The sequence below is a fragment of the Styela clava genome, chromosome 12 (genome assembly GCF_964204865.1).
Source record: "Styela clava chromosome 12, kaStyClav1.hap1.2, whole genome shotgun sequence".
In the NCBI taxonomy this organism is placed as follows: domain Eukaryota; kingdom Metazoa; phylum Chordata; class Ascidiacea; order Stolidobranchia; family Styelidae; genus Styela; species Styela clava.
In genome coordinates, this window is record NC_135261.1 from 8,076,436 (window position 1) to 8,098,971 (window position 22,536).

The window sequence follows — 22,536 nt, forward strand, 5'->3', positions numbered from 1 at the left end:
GTTTAGGATTGCTGTATATCCAAACTGAAATATGGCAATGTTCAAAAAAACTGTTCTCGTTACTGGGGGTGCTGGATTCATGTAAGTCTGGACGTTTTTATTTGCTCAATGACTTGATTTTTAGGCGCTTCAGAAGTGTGTGTACCAATATGGAGGTAACTAATTTTGTTCGCCTACTTTACATCAAGTTGTGTAAAGGGACCGAAGCCTATGGGCAGTGTATTCATTTGTCTAACACAGACAGTTCCCGAACTCGTAATACAAGTAAAATAAGAAAATTATCGTCTAACCCTAACCACTACGGTACGGTACACATACTACGGGAGTACCGATTTTTTATACTTTTGTCAATGGTGTCAATATAGCATGTATATTTCCTAAATACATTGCAGGGGCGTAGCCAGAAATTTTCAAAGGGGGGGGGGGGGTCTGAAATTTCTATTTGTCAAGTTAGATCGAAACAGCTAGCGGGTCCGCCGAACGCCGGAAAACTTGTGTTTTCATGAGCCTTGAGAGTCTAAAAAGCGTTTCAAATTACGGAAAATTGCTATTTATGATACAGAAAGATGCTTTCTATTTTTTACATTTCAAAGGGACTCCTAAAACCACCCCCTAATACACTGTGACAGGGGAGAAAAAAATCGATAATATTAAATGGGATTTAGAGTTGTTATTATTTGAATTAATATTCATCATTCTGTTGTGAATAAATTGAATAAACCTGTATTCAATTTTGCAGTGGTTCTCACCTTGTTATCGGACTTGTCAATCAGTTTCCTGATTACAGAATCATTAATTTGGACAAGGTAAGGTGACATTTTTGATAACATGACAATTATCACAGTCTAATATGTTGGATAGGTCACGGGGCAGATATTGTAAATGTTTTGAGAGATTGACTTGCTTTTACCGGTGACACTACGCTGAAATTATCGAAATTGACACGTCGAATGGTTTCAGCGGTTTCTTACACAAATTGACTACAAATCCGAGATAAGATGAAGTTTTGACGTATTAAAATTATTGTAGATCTTTGAAAAAAAAAATGATTGAAATCCAAATTTTTTTTGAAAAAGAAGTAAACGAATCGAATATAAAGTATGGCGGGGTATTTTTCATGGCATTTGTTTGTGAACATGTGAGAGTAAATGGAACGGAACTCTCAATAGCTTTCTGTGTAGTATTGCCTCCAGCTATTATATGATGGAATGATATAGTAAAATTTTGAGAAATGTACGGCCCTTCGTACCTGGAACTCGTAGCGCCCATTGTCTAGGTTGTGCCATAGGAATAATATTTAGAATTACTATTTTTAAAAAGGGCTGATAATAAAGAGATCCTTTACGATACGCACCAATTACACGGAGTCGGAAATTGACGAATTGTCGCGTGATATGTCCAAGGAAGTGATTAAACAATCGCATATTTTAATTATCAAAACAAACAAACGATTAATGTTATGATGAGAGCAGATTGCATTTTGCGGTGGACATATTAGATTGCCACACAAAATAAAGTATTAAACGAAATCGGTTACAACTGATGGTATAGGTAAAGATGAGCCCCATATGTTCTTCTCCAGTACTATTAAGAGTACTTTAGCGCTTGAAACCCCCAACTGAACTCCCTCATAAGTCAAATAAGCACACAATGATGTGTTGCCAAATGTTCGTATGTTGTAAAGTTACACAATCGAATTGTCCCAAATACAGATATAATGAAATATACCCTTGAAGTTTAATACAAGTATATATACGGTTGAAAACCAAATCAGAACTGCATACAAAGAAAGCATGAAGGCCGGAAATACTTCATGTCTCGGATAAATCACCATTAAGAAACAGGCCAGAATAACCCACTTTCATTGTATTCAATAAACTATTACCACCGGGGGGTTGAAAACCATAAAATCCATATTAACCATTTCACCTTCGCTACAATATAAAATCAAAATAACGTGCAATCTGCAGGTTGATTTCAAATCACAAACAGTTTATGAATATAAATAAAATGATATAAAAAAACGTAATGTAATTACCTCTTTGCAATTTTCGGGCACCAGTAGAGCTAAACAGAATTACCTCCAGTAGTTACTACGACCAAAAAAACTTTTCATGCTAGAGGTTACAGTATATAATTTATAATGAAATCTTTACTTAATTCCAGCTGGATTACGTTTCAAACTCAAAAAATCTTGAGGCAATTGAAAATGCACCAAACTATTTGTTTATTCTTGTAAGTATCTTTTTATAAAGTTTAGTGTTGCTTGTAGTCAAAGCCTAACTGTATTTTTTTCGAGATTAAATTTCCTTCTTCCTTACTTGAGTGTATTAAAAAAATTTGTGAGGGATCAAGATCAACATTAACCTATATCGTTTAATATAGAGTTTGCTAGAGATATAGTAAATATTATTAGATGTTTTCCTCTTCGTTTCTAATTTTATTTATAACAAAACCCTTTCTTATTTCATTTTTCTAAACTTTTGTAGGGTGATATCACAGAGCCAATAAGCATGAAGAACTTGTTTCTGTCGGAGAAAATAGACATTGTTATACACTGTGCTGCAAAATCTCACGTGGAAAACTCCTTCTTCAAGTACGTTTGGAGATTGAAAAATTAGATGACAGATATATATGTTTTCTTTCTAGTAGTTCTCTCATTTCATGTCGATTTTTGACTTTTTCAAATCAATCTACTTTTGTATAAAAAAAAATGAAAAAATTATTAAAAAAGGCGGTTTGTAGGAAGTGAACGTAACATGATTAGATGAAAAACCGATATCATGATCAAACAGGTATATTCGTTGTTAAAAAGGCGTTTTTTCAGTGTTTCTATTTTGTAATTTTATTGTTCCAGTTTTCGTTTTGGTATTTTTTAGTTTATTTTACAGTTCTTTGGAATTCACTCGAGACAACGTTTTGGGCACACATGTACTTCTCAATGCAGCATATATGTTCAGTACTGTCGAACGTTTCATTCATGTCAGTACGGATGAAGTGTATGGGGGAAAGACAGACGACGCGGTTGGTATTCGTGATTTTTGGTCGAAGTTTTTACCAATTAGAAAATTGATTCAAGTATTTACGATGGAATATCATAAGCATTGTCACTTGTTGTGCACCTTGACAATTTGTGTTCGAATTTTTTTTTGTTAGGGTAACAATTCCTAACCAATTTATATAATCATCTAATAATTCGACAAGTTATCCCATTCAATGATACGCACTAGTTTTCAAAAGATAAGTTAATTTTATCGTCCAATTCTATGGCCTGAAAATGTAGTGAGTGCAGTTCATCGCAGTAGGTAGATCAATGTTTCACGTCGTTACAAACTAATCTACATTCAACGTTTCAATAAATTTATTTGAATTGTTCATTCCTTTCTCTTTGCAGACGATAAACTACGAGACCTCGATTCGTCAACCAACCAACCCTTATGCGGCCACAAAAGCCGCGGCAGAGTGTATAGTCCAATCGTACTTCGAATCTTTCAAGGTATTACATATCTGGGAATTCTACTTAAATGTGTTGATACTTATGTCAGTAGAAATGATGCAATTGAAAATATAATACCTTACATTGAAAAACTGGTCATTTTTCTGTACGCTGTATGGCTAGAATTATATGCATCTTACTTACTAATCATTATACTCACTAATCATTATTCATACTCCGGAAAAAATAACGTTCTTCTTTTTTGTACAGTTTCCTGTCATAGTTGCCAGAATGAATAACATATACGGACCTCATCAATACCCGGAAAAGGTTTAATAAGAATTGCGATTTTGTTTATGTATATATAATTTTAATATGTATATGTAGGCATATTTGAATACGTAAATTATACATATCCGGTGAGAGTTAATGATTCTGAGCCGTTCACATACTGTTTCCATTTATGAAGTGTTGAAAAGATTATAAATTTACTATATAGCCACAATTGAGTGGTTAAAATATGCGAAAGGAGAAAGAGATTTAGAATAGCGACGTGGGGGCATTAAACAAAAAAGGAAAATTTTTGACTTGACTTTTAAAAATGGAAATCGGCCTAATGCCAAAATTTAACGTCACGTACGACAGTAAGCTATACTGTCATTATTTATGAAATAACACACAAATATGTATTTAGGACTAAAACAAAAAATTCGAATAAAGCGTTAAAATAGACATCGAGCCTAAAAATTATCTATATAGGTAACCATCTAGAATTGACGTCCAAACGTTCAATATTTTCCACCATATGTTTCAGGTCATTCCCAAATTCATCGAATTGCTGAAAAGGAAGCGAAAATGGTAAGATATTTATTTCTGCTACTTCCCCCATGTACACAACATAAACTATCGTATTTTTATCCTAATTGACCTAATACTTTAGCGGGAAGACACTCTTCTGAAGCTACAATAATCAAGTAAGCAAGCGTTCATTTATGCCCGTCTTCCGAGGTGCTGCCTCATTGTTTAACTAGGAAATTGTTAGTGAAGCACGTGTGCTACATAGCCACATATATATTTATAGAAAATAGATTTATTTCAAGATAACATATATGCAATAAAACCAAATTAATTTGACTTTACAGCTATTTACATGGAAATGGTTTGCAATTGCGTAACTTTCTGTATGCGACTGATGCCACAGACGCACTGACGCTTCTAATGTGCAGAGGAAAGCCAGGAGAGGTATACAATATCGGCTCAGAATTCGAAATTACGATGAAAGATCTGGCTGTATTTTTAGTAGAAAAGGTAAGATTCGTGCCTCCTACTTTTTAGTGAAAAAAATAGTTATCGAAATAAAATTTTGTATAACAAGATAGAGTTAGTTTACAAGTTAGATTGACTCGGGGAACACAATAGAAATGAATAACCCAAGAAATATTTTAAAAACAACCAATTTTAATAGTTCACCATAAAATTTATAAATATTTAATTCTCGCTTATTGTTGCATTGGATCAAGTAAAAATTCCATACAACTTTTTGTTTTCTGATAGCAACAGTAAATTTAGGATTTTTGCTATACGAGCAGCAGTATCCAGTCGCGAGGCCCTACAATGTAGCAGATATGACGAACTCTCTCTCTATATATATATAATTTGTACAAATTACACAAATTAGATATGGTAGGAATTATATCAACAAAGCTTGTTACGGTGGTGGCAATCTAAAAACCGAATAACCACTGATTTACCAATGAATAAACTGATGGATTTTGAGAATTTTTCTCAGTTTCTCGGGTATTAGGTAAAATAACAGTAAATAATTTTGCAGTGTGACCAGCTATATTGTAATTTTTTTTCTAGATTCTTCACTTGGATACAGAGAAAGCCGAAGAATATTTGGAGTACGTCAATGACAGGTAAGGCGTGCGATTGGTTGCCGCTTTGGTATGCGATTGAGATCATGTTGAGCAAGAGAAATCACGTACCAAGGCAGCTTTATGACGCCGAGATCGCATACTAAGTGGAACCTGCGAATCTGTGCAATATGTCACTTTTGAGACGATAATAAACTTGAGTCATATGTTAAAGGCGAAAATTCACGCAACTATGACTGTAGTGGCATCGATAAATGACCGTCGAGGCGTCGATACTATTGCCTATTCGTGTCATGGATTACTCGTCTAGCAAAGTGGTTCCCAGCATTACAACCTCGGGAGACCGGGAACATTAAATAAAATGATCTCGCATATCGAAATGAAGCAGGAAATAAAAACCTGAATTCGAGTAATATACTTCCATGTTTTGGCGCCGAATCATGCAATTATGGTATTAGACTATTAGATTAAAGTCACTATAATGTCATCTGCGGCGTTGGAAAAAAGGGAAACCCGCGGAAGATTTCATAACATGCGGTTGCATATACAAACCACAAATATTACGAATAATAAGTGAACGTTGAGTTATTTAGTGAAAAGCAGAAAAACTTGAACATATTTCGGATCTAACTTTGTATATTTCAACATTTTTTTTTAATTTCAGTCCAATGTTGAAATATTACAGATTATCCCATTAGTAATTTCAAAGTAAAACAAAGCAAGAAAATAGGTAAAACCCGCACGGAGTCTCATGTTAAAAAGTGTCGTTTCATTTTCTTGAATTTGTTGTCGTGTTGTTTTTAATTCGAAATTATAAAATAGGACACTAGAATAGCAATCAATACCATACTTGTCTAATTTAACGACGGAAGAGAAATTGCGTATTAAAACAACGTTACAGTTATATTTTGGTAAGCAAGCGGTTACACTGGCAGAGAAATAGCAAAACAAATTTTCTCGCGGAACGGTATAAAAAAGCTTCACGGAATGACAATGGTCCAGGGACCAGCGATTGAGAACCACTGGTCTAGCACATATATTATGTATAAAAAGATTTCTAGTATTATTTATATATATATACTTTCTATTTTAGGCCTTTCAATGACCGACGATACACAATGAACAGTAACAAGATGAAATTGCTAGGATGGGAACAGAAAGTCACGTGGGAAGAAGGAATCGAGGAAACAAGTAATTTTACATATCATTTAGCTATATAAAAATATTACACCCAGTATGTATAAGATTATATGTTTGGCGAGTGTTCACGCGCGATGCCGAACTACGAAACCAAATATTCTGTTGGTGATCAAGTTCAACTGTTCAATTTTTTCCGTACGATAACTTCGTGCTTCGATAACACGATGGAGATTTGGATGACATTTACACTTCATATATATATACATATCTAAGTTGTCACAACAGGAACTGGAATAGTCAACACCAAAATATTTTAGATTGTTATAGTTAGATTTGAACGGAATCAGAACTTCACATCATAAAGTAAGACATGTTCCATTTTTTCGATGAAGAAAACTTAATCTTCTTTCTATTGATACACCACATTTGTTTCTTCCCCGAATGTGTATCGGATTGCCTCGTTGGCTATGCAGTGGACAATTTTTAGTGGTTTATAATTATAATAAATTTTCACACCCCAAAATTGTCATGTCAATTACTATATATAATTATTTCTACACAATCCATAATTTAATTATTTATTACATATTCCAGTTCGCTGGCACGAAGAACATCCCGACAGATGGCCTTGCATGGAGGACATACTGAAACCCTTCTCAATAGCTCCAGGATATGTCGACAGACACCCAAAATTTCATGACCGAGGACAGTACCGCGATATTAACTAAAATTACGATCAATCGATAAGTTTTTGTAGCTATTATAATTTTGTAAACCAATAACAGGATTTGTCAACAATTATGCAGAGTTTTGCTTATTTATTACAAAAATAAGGGCAGTAGAGTACCACAGTAATAAATCATTGCCTGTTACAATTTGTGCAGCGTGTTTCAGCATCTAAAAACATCCAAAGATTATAACGACTCATTTCTTTCAGGTTGTTTAAGTTGAAGAAAATGTATTTGCAATATATATATATATATATGTAAATATATTCAAGTATTTTTGATTTTAAAATATATATTTAAAGATTGTTCTGTAGCCAGATCTTTTTCTTATGTTTACAATTCAGCGTTCGAGGAAATATATACCTCCAAACAGTTCCTCCAAGTTTAAACTGATGTATGATCATGCAGTCATTATTTTTAATAAACTTGCAATATATATTACTGTTTTTCATGTATTCAGACTTGAAAAAAGCTTTCTTTTATACAGGAAAATAAAATATTACGTAGTCCACAATTGTGTATTGACTTATGCTAAGATAATTTCGTCACGCTAATAACCGAATTGCGTGGGTCATTTTTAGCAGTTTTGAGAAAAACGTAAAAAACTTCCTAATGATATTGTTATGCCGTTGAGAGTCAATAATTTACCATGGTTCAATTTTTTGATCGTGGCTGGGTTTAAGTTAATTTGTATGACGCAGTTATGTGACGTCATAATGGCGCACTGTGACTTTGGCAGAAATGTGTCTATGGCTTGGGGACATAAGCAATTTTGCAACTTGACTATATACACCAGTCCTGAAAACCAAACAATCCAAAAACGAAAGCAATTCTCAGTATCTACGATGTCTAATCTCCAAAGTAGCTAATCTGTTTCAGCTACATTATTTTTCATGTTCAAAAATATATATTTTATAAATATAACACGCTCTGCACACCCGCCGAAATGACACTAATATCAAAAAATATAAAGAATAAAACAGCAATTGACCCTTATTTGAAAGCCAATCTAGGTGAATTGGACTCAGACAGTGAATATCACAAGTACACGCCTTCCTATACTGAAGTATAAATTCAAATTTATAAGCGCTAAGCTAGAATCTGAGATGCAAAAACTCGGAAATCCTTCGCAGAGGTTATTTTGCCTTTGTGGCGTCACAATAGTCCTACATAACAATGATAATACATTATGACGAAACAATTGCACAAATGTGCATGTCATACAAAATCTCCATTTTTATGGATTTTTGAATTCTTAAAATAAAATCTGAGTTAACAGACAGGTGCGCAGCATTACATAAATACTCATTTTATAAAAAAAAACTCAAAAACCGCAAAAAATGACTTACGCAATTCGGTTATTAGCCTGGCGATTTGCTTTTTAATATTTGTGATACAGAAAGAAACAAACTTGTATACTAGGCCTCTATAATTTCAAAGTCAACTAAGAGTCTTAAGCATCACAAACCAGAGAATGACTTTCAAATAAAAACGCCATGCTATTGAAGGACGAATAGTATACGTCACAGGGTCAAATGTCGTGGCTGTTTTCACGCGTTGCTAGATTTTAAGACATAAATCACCACAATATTAATTTTGGAAGAGAGGAAAAGGGATAAGGTCACTCAACTAAGTGGCAAACGACGAATTCTCGATTGAATCCGAAAACTAGTGAAGCACACACCAAGGCAAGGTTGCGGAAAAACAGGATGTTTTGGAGGAAATTTACGTTCCTACCTATTCTACGATGTTTGACTGAAACAACATGCCATGAATACATGAACAACGGAAACAACAATATGCATTGTCGTGTTTTTTGTAAAAAATCAAGTTAGTTTTTGAATATTTGGAATGCGTGCCACTTCTTTAGCCTAGCTTGCTGGCCCAGAAGCAACACTGTGCGATCACAACGCATACAGCAAATCTATTTTGTACGAAAGTTGGAACTTCGCATATTGTTCCTCTACTATTTCCAAGTAGTGAAAAGCGGGATTTTTTTTCGTGGAAATACCTTAAACATATTTCAGGTTCATTGCCCTTTCTCATCTCTATAGAAAGCTAAAATGGAGTAGGACTGTAGATGGTAGGGCGAGCAAGCATTCTGATAGTTGGTGGGTAGGTAGTGACATAAGCTAGTGGTCTGCTACAGTTAGGGAAAACATGCTAAACAATTAGAATGAAGTATAAAACCGAAAAGAAATGCTGCATTTGATTTAAGCAATGTGTTGAAGTACGGTGCGCCTAGCCGATGCATGGAATTCTAGCGATTTTAATGCAAAAATAACATCCACCGTTTACGATAGTTAGAACTTTGTGCATGATTGTCTATTTCACTGTTTGCAACAATAGGATTATTTTCTGGCAATAACTATCACCTATTTCAAAATAATGATATACCGATGTCGTAGTTAGGCAGGCAGATATAAATTATGGCTAAAGTCGACGGCCGGTTTATTGGTGATTATGGCTGTCGGGCGGAAACGGGACTTACAGGGTGGCAGTAACATTCGTGAATAGGCGAGTATTTAAGCCAAATGTGAATCATATAATAATACTTCTCGTTTCTGTGCGTCGTTTCACGTCGGGATTCTATCTGCGAAAAAAAAAACACGACTACAGCTGGGGGCTTACGTCTCTTTACTCGTCATCAAATCTTGCGCTTATGGTTGTCAAGTATATATATCGAGAATAAAAAATATTACTAGAAATAAACAGTTTGCTTGTAACCAGGATATATTGCGCCACTTGAATCACGCCCTCTCCAGAATAGAGATGTACCGATACCACTTTTGTCGCCGATACCGATACCGATCCGATACCAGCTAAAAACGCCGATACCGATACTACAAAAAGGCCGATATTACCGATATTCCGATACCGATACTATGTAATTATTACTTAATTAGGTGTGCTGTGTAGGGCAGACGGGTTAAAACAATGGTCTTTGAGCGTTGTTCATAGTACACATTATTTCAGATCGAAAAAAAAGATATATCACATAATATGAAATTGATGTCTGGTGTTTGCTTCAACTGATTAAGAAACATTGTACAGTAACGCTAGTAATCTCGGTGTTCAATTAAAACTCATAAGCCGGGATGTCCAATTTGAACTTGATATGAATATCGCGACCTTCGAATATCGTTATTCGAGTTTAAAAGAATATCGAATATCACCCACACATTCTAGCGCCGCCGTCCTACGTTCAAATTAAAAGCATTTTACAAATATTTTTTTTCGTGGCTAATCGTAATCGTCGACGCAATAAGTCAAAGCCAAATTGAACGAATATCAATCAGCACCGACAAAAATAAGGCCTACCTATAACCGTCGAGGATGTTTTTTTACTTTACTATTTTATAATATAAAATATTTTACAATTGCTATCATAAATTTGAATTTCGGAATTTAGTTTATCGATGTCGACGGACTAAATGACACTCGTACTTGACGACAAACAGTCAGCATTTATAGCCGTGCCAAAAGTCCTTGTGCCGTTAATAAGGACCCCAATTCCACTGTATGATTTAAAACTGGGCGCCTAGTTGCTTTTTGTTATGTGCTGATATATTTCTTCATAAGTACTATGTAATATTAAAAATGTCAATATAAAAAATTGACAGCGAAAATAGCCAAATTAGTTGAACTAGTTTGGCTGATAAATAGCTAAAAACATGTGAATCCTATTCTTTCGCGGGGGTGGGGACATGTATGTCTTATAGCTCATGATCTCTCCAGACAAAAAATAAATTAAAAAATAGTATTCCAACTTATCTTTTAAAACATTCTGGACCATATCAAAAAGATAAATATATCGGAAATATCGGCCTTAATTCAACCGATACCGATACATGGCCGATACCGAAAAAATGGCCGATATTGCCGATACCGATACCGATACATCGGTACATCTCTACTCCAGAATGCCTACGTGGCTATTCTAATTCATCCGACACTAGGAATCTGGATTCAACCAATATTAAATTGGTATCGCGCGCAATGTTATTTCATCCAGATCCGATGATGAAATATAGATTAGGGATAGGATTTACATATTTATCCCGGGGGAGAGGAAAGCCGATAAGACGGCTTATCCATATGGCGAACCACGGCCTCTCGTCCGGTTACCATTCCAAGTCGGGTATGAGATTAGTTATATAGTTTGTTTTCGGAAGCATGGACTTGGTGGTGGAGGAAGCCGTAACCGACCAGCGGTTACGTGAACCACCCAACGACGGCGAGGAGTCCAGCAATCCTCTCGCACATAACCATCCCTGAATGGGATTCGAACCTGCGAACCCACGCAGAGTAATTAGAGGTGCGGTGGCGAGCGTATTCCTAACGCTTAATATGCGAGATTGTTTATGCTACGAATTGATTTGACTGTTTCTGTTTCAATATTTCACGTTTTCCAATTTTGCCATCGAGCTGTTTGCAAATCCACAACGAATACATGGAAAGTGCGTTCTTGATGCATCGATACAAACCCCGTTCTCTTCGTTTTTTCATGATTTCGAGCGGCCGACGATTTCCTGCACTCGTGTTTTGAACCTTTAATTTCCCCCCAGTGTTGCCGGTCTATTGGTCTAACTCTAGGGTTTTAATGGCTTTTTAATTCCCGCCTCCATTCAGGGCGGAATCCAACAATCAGTCAGTATAATAGATCACACTATGAACTTGATCCTGTAAGAATCAATTATGTTGCAAAAATATCTGACACATCGCTAAAAGTTGTCTGTAAACTGAGTAAAATGAAAAGTTCTGTATCACCTGAATGAACTCTACATTATCTATGAAAGCATCAAACAAAAAATCATTATCACTAAACTAATATATTTCTATCCAAAATATAGAAATTAGACAATTAAATACGGAAGACAATAAACAAAAGATTTCTGATTTATCCGAATATAAGATGCAATATATAATGACTACTTTATGAAACTTAAGTCATTCATGTATACCCAGTTACAATAAAGATTCAATACTCGAATTATAAACTCAAAAAAAACGATAAGCTCTGGCGCAATCAAAAATCATTTATTAATATTTTTAAAAATCGAGGTGAATTTTTACTTTAATATACCGTTAGCTTCAGAAAGTCTTCACCGAAATACTCCGGTATTTTAAAACAAAATTAAGATGAGCACATAAATAAATATGTTCTTTTAAAACTAATGAATTACATTATATATTTTCACCTTTGAATGTAATAAGATATATACATTCTTGACATGGCCTAATTCAAAATATATTGGATACTACAGAGTCACTGGTAATTTTCATGTTCTTAGAATAAAAATCATGTGGTAATCAGATGTTTTGACAATCAAGTCAGCACTGCCAAATTAATCACAGAGTTGATGTATCCAAGTTATCATTTAGCCATAGAATGAAAAAATATGATAAGACAACTCAATTTTGTCACACATCACACCCCTGATGTTCTGGTTACTAATACGAATCAGATATTGAAATACAGGGTGCCCCAAAATCAATAAAACCTGTTAATATAATTACCAATTTTGTGGGATTCCTAGAGTAGTGCTCTTCAACCGGCTATACAGTATACCGGACCATAGGTTGGGTATACAACTGATAAAGGGTATACAAAGGGTGTACACTGTACAGCCTAAGTCAAGGATTCTAAACTCTAATATAATAAATTATCGAATATTCAAGTGGAGACAACAATGCAAACGCGGCGCACATGAAATATAAAATGTCATTAACGTGAGCACATTGTTACATTACAAATTATATAGATAATGTGTTCACGTGTCTGAGTTGATGATTTGGGCTGCCATGCACTTCGTTTCATTTACGTTGAACATTATTCCCATTGACGCTAAGGCGTCAGTCAAATTTATACCTTGCGAACACTAGCCTATTAGATGGCATGATGATTTTGCAGTACAGTATGCGCTTAAAATTTATTGTTTATTCAAGCCTTAAATAAACATTGGTATTTGTAAGGTATACAAAGTTCTTGAAAAATTGTAAAAGGTATATCACGATAAAAAAGGTTGAAGAAGAGAGTCCCCTGCTTGTGGACTTAGTAACGAGCACAAAAATCGCACATGAACATCAATTATAGAATTAGAAATCATTTTCTGTTATCAGTATGACAACCAATATTGCGAACATAACGGACAGCATTGAAAACTGAACACTTCAATTTTTTGGTCATTGGCCGCTGGACATCCTTTTACAAATATTCCCTCATATACTCGAAAAAGGTACATAACATGTGTACAAAAAAAAACAATCACATTTAAGTGCGCAGGTATTCCTACAGATAAGGAGTGAAAAATTATCATGAGGCATAATCTACATCATGTCGTTTTCCCCCTTCAACGTGATTTAAACTACCTTTAACAGAGTTCAAAAGAGTTTGAGATGTTTCCAGGATTTTCATATAAGCTGCTTCAGTTTCAGCAATCGTTTTGTCAAATTCATTTCGAGAAGACATTTTCTTAGCAAGGCTTTCATTAATTTTTGCCAAACGTTCAGTTAAGATTCTAATATCACTCTGTAACTTTTGTTTTTCTTCTTCTTCCTGAGATATTTGACGGTGAAGTTCGTCTCGTTTCGAGCACAAATCTTCAATACACTTCACCAATTCATTGTTATAACTTTGCAATGCTGCACCTTGGTGTGACATTTTATTATAAAAAGTATTACAGGTTTGACTCTATTTCTGGAAATTATAAAAACATTAGCTCAGTGCTCGATGGCAAGCATATACATTTTTCAACTAAAAGTTGATTATTTCATTGCACTATTGGGCTAATAAAATTCGAGGACATGATATCATATTGCACAAAGTACAAATCCATTGTCAAAATCGGATGAAGAACATCATTCCAGCAAAACGAGTAGTATAAATAATCAAAGCCACAGTATTTAACAGAAAAATCCATTTTTATCTCGCACCCACTGTGTACTGAACTTTGAAATTCCAAAAATCATAAATAAATGTATATGTGAATAATTCTTAGTTTTTGAGTATGATACATAATGACTTAAAAGGGTTGTTGTGAATATGAAGAGCCAGCGTTCTGGGGTTTGATGTCATATGGGTAGGCCTATACTCCACCAATTAGTTTGCAATAGGATACTGAATAATTAACATAGGCTATTATTCTTATAAGCAGCAAAGAAAAAGTGGACTAGTCACAACCCCAAAAAAGAACAATATGAAAAAACTAAGAATGCGATGCTGCTGTAGTAGTAAGGTTAAAACCATTATCATGGCGCAATCGCCACTAGTCCCATACGATGCCTGGATAGGATTTACACATTTAACTCGGAGGAAAGCCGATAAGACGGCTTAACCATATGACGAACCACGGCCTCTCGTCCATTTACCGTACCATCCCATGCAGCCATGCCTGTTACAGTGTTATGCCTGTTGCAATGTTTAAAGAGACAGACGGGATTCCGTTTGCACCAACCATATATTATGACAAAATAGCTGCCATTTGTCACTACATCAGTACGGTACCGGTACCGGTAACAACCACATAGTAATAAACAACAATACCTCAAACTACTCGAAGACAAACCGAATTTCTGAATGAAGGAAACTGTAGACTACCAGGATTTTCGTATCCAGCGGTTACAAAACATCCTTGGTCACGCAACGTCAGTTTGGTGTTATTTATTCGACATCGACTTTGCTCTTGGACGACATCTTACGAAAAGTCAGAGATAATAAGTATACTGTAAGTATATTTTGATTTTCCCGCAAAAAAAAACATACACGGGTATCGTTCGGGCGTCAAACTTGTGTAACATAAACACTCGGTGGGTCCCAATTACACTTTGACAGGACGGAATGCATGGCTATGGTATGTGTATTACAGTGCTTTTCCTACAAAAATAAGGAATAAAAACACTCATTGACATAAAACGGTGATGCCGTAGTTCAATTTCATTGCAAAAATAACAGAGTGAAAAAAATTGTTACTAAAAAACAAGCTCTGTAAATAGATTGAATGTTTCATAAGTGTATGCACAAACATGGATTGGGATACCGGGTTCTTTTGTCGTTTTCGATTAGTTCAATTTGAAATCATTGTATCCGTTCCAATGCTTCCAACATTAATACCGATATAGATAGATATTTTCTTGAGAGAGAGAGAGAGAAAGAGTTTATTTTATTTGTCAAACCATGAAACACACAATACATGCATAAATATATAAATAACCAGCTGCTTTGGTATATGACTGGGAGACAACGATACGACCTTTTAAAGTCATCAGTGTCTGTTGTCACCCATACAATTATATTATTAGTAATAAAATAATTCAACGGGTATGGTGTAAGCGTAAGGTAATTCACTACCTCCCGTTAATTCATTATATACACTATTCACAAGACTCATTTTTGAAAAATAAGAAATTTCGTGTTGAAAAATACTTTTTGTAACAAGATATGCTATTCAACATATATGTAGCTCAAAGATTGTTATATATTGCATAGTATCCAACCGTAAATATATACTACTACGATCTAACTGCATAAAATTATGCAGTACGATCTTACTGCATAAAATTATGCAGAATATAAAAATGCTTGAGGTGGAATTGGTTCGCAAGAATGCCAAATACTTTGACAATATGTCATACTAGTACTGAATGAAATTGGGCATGGATTTTCAATGTGCATACATGGGGGAAATTTTATTACAATATACACAAAATGAATAGAAAAATAAAATTTCCGTATTTCCGTAACAATTACAAATCAGCAATAAGCTAACAATGACGTACCAATTGAAATTTATGCCGTCGCTCAGACACTTCTTTTGCTCAGACAGATATTCGAGCGTGGTTGTCAACATTGCCTTTTGGTAGTTTTGCGTGTTATTCGTCGTTAAATGGGCTTCGAAAAAACAGGTGTAAATCAAATACCTTAATTGTCATTATGTCTCCCGGGGACCTTCAGTTTAGTTACAATAATCAAAAACTGATACCGTAAACTATGCGATAAACTAGCTTAAAATTAGCTATCAATCCTTTTAAGCTTTGCGCGTTTTAGTTTTTTTGAAAAAAAAATGATAGTTTTGAACATGTGAGCCAGTTTGTAAGCGCCAACTCCCCAAAACACTCTCAAAATCAGCGTTGAAAATATTGCAATAATAAAGCGTCCATATCCCAGCTCTCGGCTTCAATAATATAGAACCGTGTTTTGCCGAAAATAAGATTCAGATATTTTAGTCTCTTATTTCATTTTTCTTCCGAAAATAAGTATTATTTTGTGGGAATGTCTTTTATGTTCATTTAATAAAAACAAAATTGCAAAGTAGAGAATAACGAGTTTCTTGATATCGACTAAATCAGAAGACTATAATTCTTTAATAATGGAATTCCTTTTCAAACTCTCCAAAAAAATGTGTGGGTTCAAGTCCGACTATTGACAAATGAGGTCCCACTCGACGTCACCGCTGATCATGTAGTTCCCTGAAATCGCTCTCTGGACATTCAAGGGTGTGATTTGATGTGTGGAGGACGCCCGATCAGGCTGGAACCACTGGCCACCTCTAGATCTTCCAAGTGATATCAAGACCTTTTCTCGGCACCATCACGTGGCCTTAGGCATTGACCGTTTGAGCCCTTTTATTTTCGCCTTAAACCAATACGACCGATTATTAAATTTTTAATTAACTGCTTGCTTACGCCATGCCGATGATCGGGACAATGGCTGATCCCGTTTGAGTAATTGATACAGTATATTATTTGACATTTATTTTCCTTTCTATATACAGTGCATTAAGTTGCATCGTTGGTTGTGGATTTTAAGAAACATGCTCATAACTGTAATGTTTTGCTTTTACAAACCACTCATGATCATATTTTTTAATATTTTGTTTTGCTTTTTTTCTTATAATATTTTTTGAAGTGTTTTGGTGTTTCATTAATTTTTTGTGCTCACTAACCTGAATCAGCGAGCTTTTAAGGTGTCGCTGCCTGAAGACCTTATATGAGGTCCCTCGCGACTCCTGTCACACAACTTAAGTTCATATTGTGTTTGAAATGTTTTTTTTCCTTATGAAACGTTTATTTTGTGCTGACGAATAAAATGATGATTGATATGCTATGTTTGGAAATGATTACCCAAGCCGCGCACTTAAACCGAGTGCAACGGTCTCAGCGGTCTTTCCTCAGAGTTGCTGTGCCGAAGTAAGCATTATTATTGTTAATGACATGTACTGACAGCAGATAGTGCGCTTCAGCTTAGACCAAGGGAGTTATTGACAATTTTGCGTAACCGATGCAAGTCTGTCTCGAAGGTCAAGAGGTAACTTGAAACATATTCTAAATCCACAAAGAACATAATTTTTGTACCAAGCGTCCTAGATTTTTGAAACTTTTCTGTATAATCATACACAAACAGAAGTCATAGCGCGAACAAAACTAAATAATTTTTTTTCATTTTCGTAAGAGTGATTACGGAATTGATGGCTTTCGTTTTTTTGGGGCCACTCTGTGATCCTATCACAACAGCGGCAACCTGCTTTTTTCTCAGTAGCAATGATTCTACCCAGAGAAAGAGTACAAGCTGCCGAGCCCCTTCAGAGTTGTTCATCGACCCCCTTTTAAAAGTAGAGATGTACATGACCAATACGAACAATCTTGAAAACTTATTGAAAGCAAGAAATATTTTTAAATCTCGGAATTCACATCCAGGTTTCTTCAGCTTCGTCCTTCCCTGACCATAATTGGTTAGGGTAAGATCTACAAAAAAAGAAGAAGAAGAACGAAGATCCCAGCAACCGTTGCCAATTTCCTAATTTATCAGACTTCGGTAAATTTTCCAAGATGACATTGTTAAATCTAGGATGCATTTGCTGTAGTAATAGTTTACCCAAATAATATATTAAGTACCAGTAGCCATGGAGAAGTACAACTACCCGAAAAAATATTTTCAATCAACTACAAAAAAGTAAAGAACTCAAATTTTATCATGCAAGTACAAATAAAAACTGATCATCTGTAAAGATAATCAGCTTCAATATTCGCTGCTATCTCCGCTTCCCATTTGTCACCATTATTAAGTAATTTTTCTTTGTTATACAAAAGTTCTTCATGTGTTTCTGTAGCATACTCAAAATTGGGACCTTCGACTATGGCATCAACAGGACAAGCTTCTTGGCAAAAACCACAATAGATACATTTTGTCATGTCAATATCGTATCGTGTTGTTCTACGACTCCCATCACTTCTTTCCTCGGCTTCAATCGTGATTGCTTGAGCTGGACATATTGCTTCGCACAACTTGCAAGCAATGCATCGCTCTTCACCAGTTGGATATCTTCTTAATGCATGTTCGCCTGAAAAAAAATTAATGATTTATGATATCATTATTTCCATCTGAAGTAATCAGATTACTTCAAAGATACGAGGTGTGGCTAAAAAGAAACGAGACTGACGTCACAGATTGCGCAACACGATTAACCATTGGTAATCAACACTTTTACAGTGTGGTGTAATATGTGTTCTTTGTTCAACAGCTTTTTTGACACAATATCGCAATTATTTTTGCTCTTTAGGAGCCATAGGTGAATGTGATTAATTGCTTGTTGAAAAAAAAATTGCCGTGCGAGATCTGATTGAGTTTTTTGGCGATAGGGGGTTCAATTGCAGAATGACGATTGAGCAATGAATTAACATTAAATTTTGTGTCAAACTTGGAAAAACGGCGACTGCGACTTTGAAGAAATTGTGTGATGTTTATGGAGATTCTTCCATGTCCAGAACAAGAGTTTTTGAATGGCACAAGCGATTTGTGGGATGCAGGGAGGATGTGGAGGATGATTCGAAGTCAGGAAGGCCTTGCACTTCCACAACTGATACCAACATCGAAAAGGTATCAGTTGTGAGTTCAGTTGTGAAAGGCAGTTGATTCGCAGCGACCGTCGCTCAACAATTCGCGTCATTGCGAAGTTGGAAAAGACAAAAAAAAACGGTTCGCACCAGTTTGGTTGACACTTTTGGCTTGTGAAAGGTGAGTGCCAAAATGGTGCCAAGGCTGTTGACTGAGGAGCAGAAAGCTCAACGATTAAATGTTGCCCAGTTGACATGCATTTTTCCAAGTTTGACACAAAATTTAATGTTAATTCATTGCTCAATCGTCATTCTGCAATTGAACCCCCTATCGCCAAAAAACTCAATCAGATCTCGCACGGCAATTTTTTTTTCAACAAGCAATTAATCACATTCACCTATGGCTCCTAAAGAGCAAAAATAATTGCGATATTGTGTCAAAAAAGCTGTTGAACAAAGAACACATATTACACCACACTGTAAAAGTGTTGATTACCAATGGTTAATCGTGTTGCGCAATCTGTGACGTCAGTCTCGTTTCTTTTTAGCCACACCTCGTATGTATTTCATTGTATTCTGCCTTTATAGATGGAAGTCTTATATATTAACTGGAAAGTTCGCCAAGAGGAAACTTACATGCATTACATATTTATCAGTGGAGGTTACGCGAGACTAACCATCCTTCCTCATTGCTTTTGCGCTAGTGGATCCGTATGCGTATAATGCAAGGATGCTGTAGCAGAAATATCAATGGTCCTGCTGCACACTAACACAAATGTATTTCTGTAAAGTTCTTTTCCGGTTATTGTTGCAAACTGCTTGTCTGAGGAAGTCTGATTTTTGTCAGACGAAACGTTACAGAAATACAATTGTGTTAGTGTGCAGCAGGACTCATGAATTGCATAGTATGTATTATATAGTTAGTATATTAATCAAAATTATCATTTCGTCATTATCATTTGATATTCGTAGTTGGATTCAAAGGCCCCTAAGTTCATTCATAACCGAATGAAGTCAAATTATGCAAAGATTTCACTGAAAGCATCTAAAGTTAAACTCAATCCACTGTTCAAGTTATTAGTTGAGTATCATATTTCTCGTAAGTTGAGTCATTCCAGCGATTTTAATTTTTATAGGTCATCCCCAGTTGGGTCATAATATAAATTGGACTAAATTTTGGTTGTTGTCATGAAGTCTACTGTTGTAGTTCTATCTCAAGTTCTATACCTATAATGTAACACACTACACTTCAATAGTGTGTGAAAATGTGGCATTGTCTATGTGGTCTGATAAATGAAACAATATGCCGGCCTTAGGCATATGTTGGGATGATGATGAAAACTTCGTTCAAGTATATAAATTACAGAATTACTATTTTCTAATTTCAAATTGGATCAAACTGCTTTAAAACACAGTATTCGAAATTTGATTTTCAGCATTGTCTCAATGAAAATAAATGTGCTTGATATTTAAAAGACATATTTTTTACTCACAAGGGCACACATGAAACAACTAAAACTTCAGGTTGCATGAATAAATAAACATAAAAAAATTATCACGTAATACATAGTAAAATCAAATGTTGGTGCTACATTTGATTTCTCCTTCAACCGAGAAGTCCATCAATCCCTCTATATTCCCACGGGATTCAAAAACACTAAACATATGCAGCATGCATAATGATGACTAGCTTTACAGTACATGTTTCAAAAAAATTTGGACCACCCATGGAAAAGATTGCTAAAATGTTTATTTCTTACTAAACACAGATGAATAGGATACATGGATAGAAATCAGTTATTCATTTCCGATACCTGGACTTGAATTTAATCAATAACATTGATCTTTCCACTATTGTATTTTTGTATAAATTTACATATTTATAACAGGGTAGCAAAAAGTGTAAGTTAATTTTGACTTCATAATCAGCAATAGACGATAAAATAATAGATAAAAACGAAAAATAAAAGTAACTGATTATAGAATCGGGCAAAGCAAACAAAACCTCAAGAAGGTTTGAATCGTACAGATTGAAAGGTATTGAAAAAAAAGTAGTACATGTTTGCTCACCCAAGCTGATAAGACAGATTAATCATACAACTCTTAATATCATACGGCCGGGTATGGGATTAGTTAGTCAGTTATTCTGTTTTCAGATTCGTGGTCTTGATATAGTGATTTACCTATTACTGGTATGTATTAACCATTTGCTGTTGATAAAGTACGTACCGGAAATATCAAATCAGCATATCGAATGAATATTGAGATGCTCACCTCGAAACCTTGGGCTGAGGGGTCCTTTTTCGAAAGGATAATTGATGGTCGCTGGCTCAGAAAAAGTCTTCGCGAGAGCCATTCCCAGTCCACGTAACATTTCTGTGGCAAACAATGAAGTAGCATTTGCGTCTGCAACATTTTTCCATGTAGGGTCGACTTTGCTTGCATTCACATACTTATACGATGAGACCGTCGGTGATACAGAAAACTCCCTGGTGCCTAGTTGGCAAATCAGGCGATTTCTCAACACGCTCACCCCGCGAGCTGCCATTCTTGGACAAGTTGTACTGGGAATGAAAAAATATCCAGATGCAACATTAGCGGTAGTGGTTGGAGGCTGTAAACAATATCTGGTCTGAGATGAAATGCGCTACTGAAACGAATTTAATCATTTATTACACCCACCGCCCGACAAAGTTCATATTTATTAATCAATAGTGAGTTTTTTTTTATTGTTCTGTATCTATATTCACATTTAACATATTCAGTATTCACATTTAACATATACCTGTCAATTGCGTTAAGATTACGATAACCTCAACTTCAAAAGAATATCCCATATACATGCCATACAAAATATAAAGCTTAGAATTGCAAACATGAATATATACCGTGTTCCCCAAAATAAAGACTTAGCTTAAATTTTATAAATGATTTCAATATAAGCCTTTCCCTTAAAATAAGACCTAGTCCAGGGTGGTCCAAACTCAGGCCCGCGGTCTCATTATCTGTGGCTCGCGTTGCATTTGCGAGAGGGTAAACAAAAAATTGCATTTGGTGTTGTTTTGTCATAAAAATAACCAGAAAAATCTTTTGATATATTGTTACATCGCTGATCTCACTGAACTGATTAGTCTTATGGCTAAGTTGAATAATGTGCTTGACTAGTCTAAATTGTTACTGGCTTTCCATCTTTTTGGTCGAGAATATATGCTAACAAAATAGGCTTCGTGGAACACTAAATATCGAATGATGAATCTATTAGCCTATGTTGGCTATGCCTGATAACTAAATATTGATGTTATGGCCGAACAATATACTTCCTGCCGGGTGAATAAACAGTATTACAAAAAATGCTGCCTATATGTCAGCAAATATAGTATGTAATTACCCTCCCGTATCTCAAGTTTGTAATCTTCAGTTATCATCAACCCGCAGTTATTTATAAGTTATTTTGGAAACATATGTTTGAAAATAAAGTTGACCTATTCAAACAGATTTTTGACTGGATATGAAAAGGTAAATA

General features: G+C 35.2%; 3 protein-coding genes across 3 annotated transcripts; 1 reads left to right on the forward strand and 2 right to left on the reverse strand.

Annotated features, from left to right (window-relative positions):
• Window positions 1-7,624, forward strand: LOC120330104 (dTDP-D-glucose 4,6-dehydratase-like). Its single transcript, XM_039396932.2, has 12 exons — window positions 1-81; window positions 740-806; window positions 2,167-2,235; window positions 2,490-2,596; window positions 2,892-3,024; window positions 3,395-3,496; window positions 3,707-3,766; window positions 4,251-4,294; window positions 4,579-4,744; window positions 5,300-5,355; window positions 6,407-6,504; window positions 7,048-7,624. Exons 1-12 carry the CDS (start codon window positions 32-34, stop codon window positions 7,179-7,181), a joined length of 1,086 nt encoding a protein of 361 aa, XP_039252866.1. The 5' UTR covers window positions 1-31; the 3' UTR covers window positions 7,182-7,624.
• A 4,370-nt stretch (window positions 7,625-11,994) lies between these two features.
• On the reverse strand, window positions 11,995-13,901 carry LOC120329524 (microtubule nucleation factor SSNA1-like). The gene has a single exon (XM_039396170.2). The coding sequence runs from the start codon at window positions 13,843-13,845 to the stop codon at window positions 13,498-13,500; it is 348 nt and encodes a 115-aa protein (XP_039252104.2). The 5' UTR covers window positions 13,846-13,901; the 3' UTR covers window positions 11,995-13,497.
• Window positions 13,902-17,995: 4,094 nt separating this feature from the next.
• LOC120329606 (NADH-ubiquinone oxidoreductase subunit 8-like) lies at window positions 17,996-21,596 on the reverse strand. Its single transcript, XM_039396315.2, has 2 exons — window positions 21,288-21,596; window positions 17,996-18,520 (listed from the first exon to the last, which is right to left on the reverse strand). The coding sequence occupies exons 1-2, from the start codon at window positions 21,559-21,561 to the stop codon at window positions 18,177-18,179; spliced, it is 618 nt and encodes a 205-aa protein (XP_039252249.1). The 5' UTR covers window positions 21,562-21,596; the 3' UTR covers window positions 17,996-18,176.
• Between the last annotated feature and the right edge of the window lie 940 nt (window positions 21,597-22,536).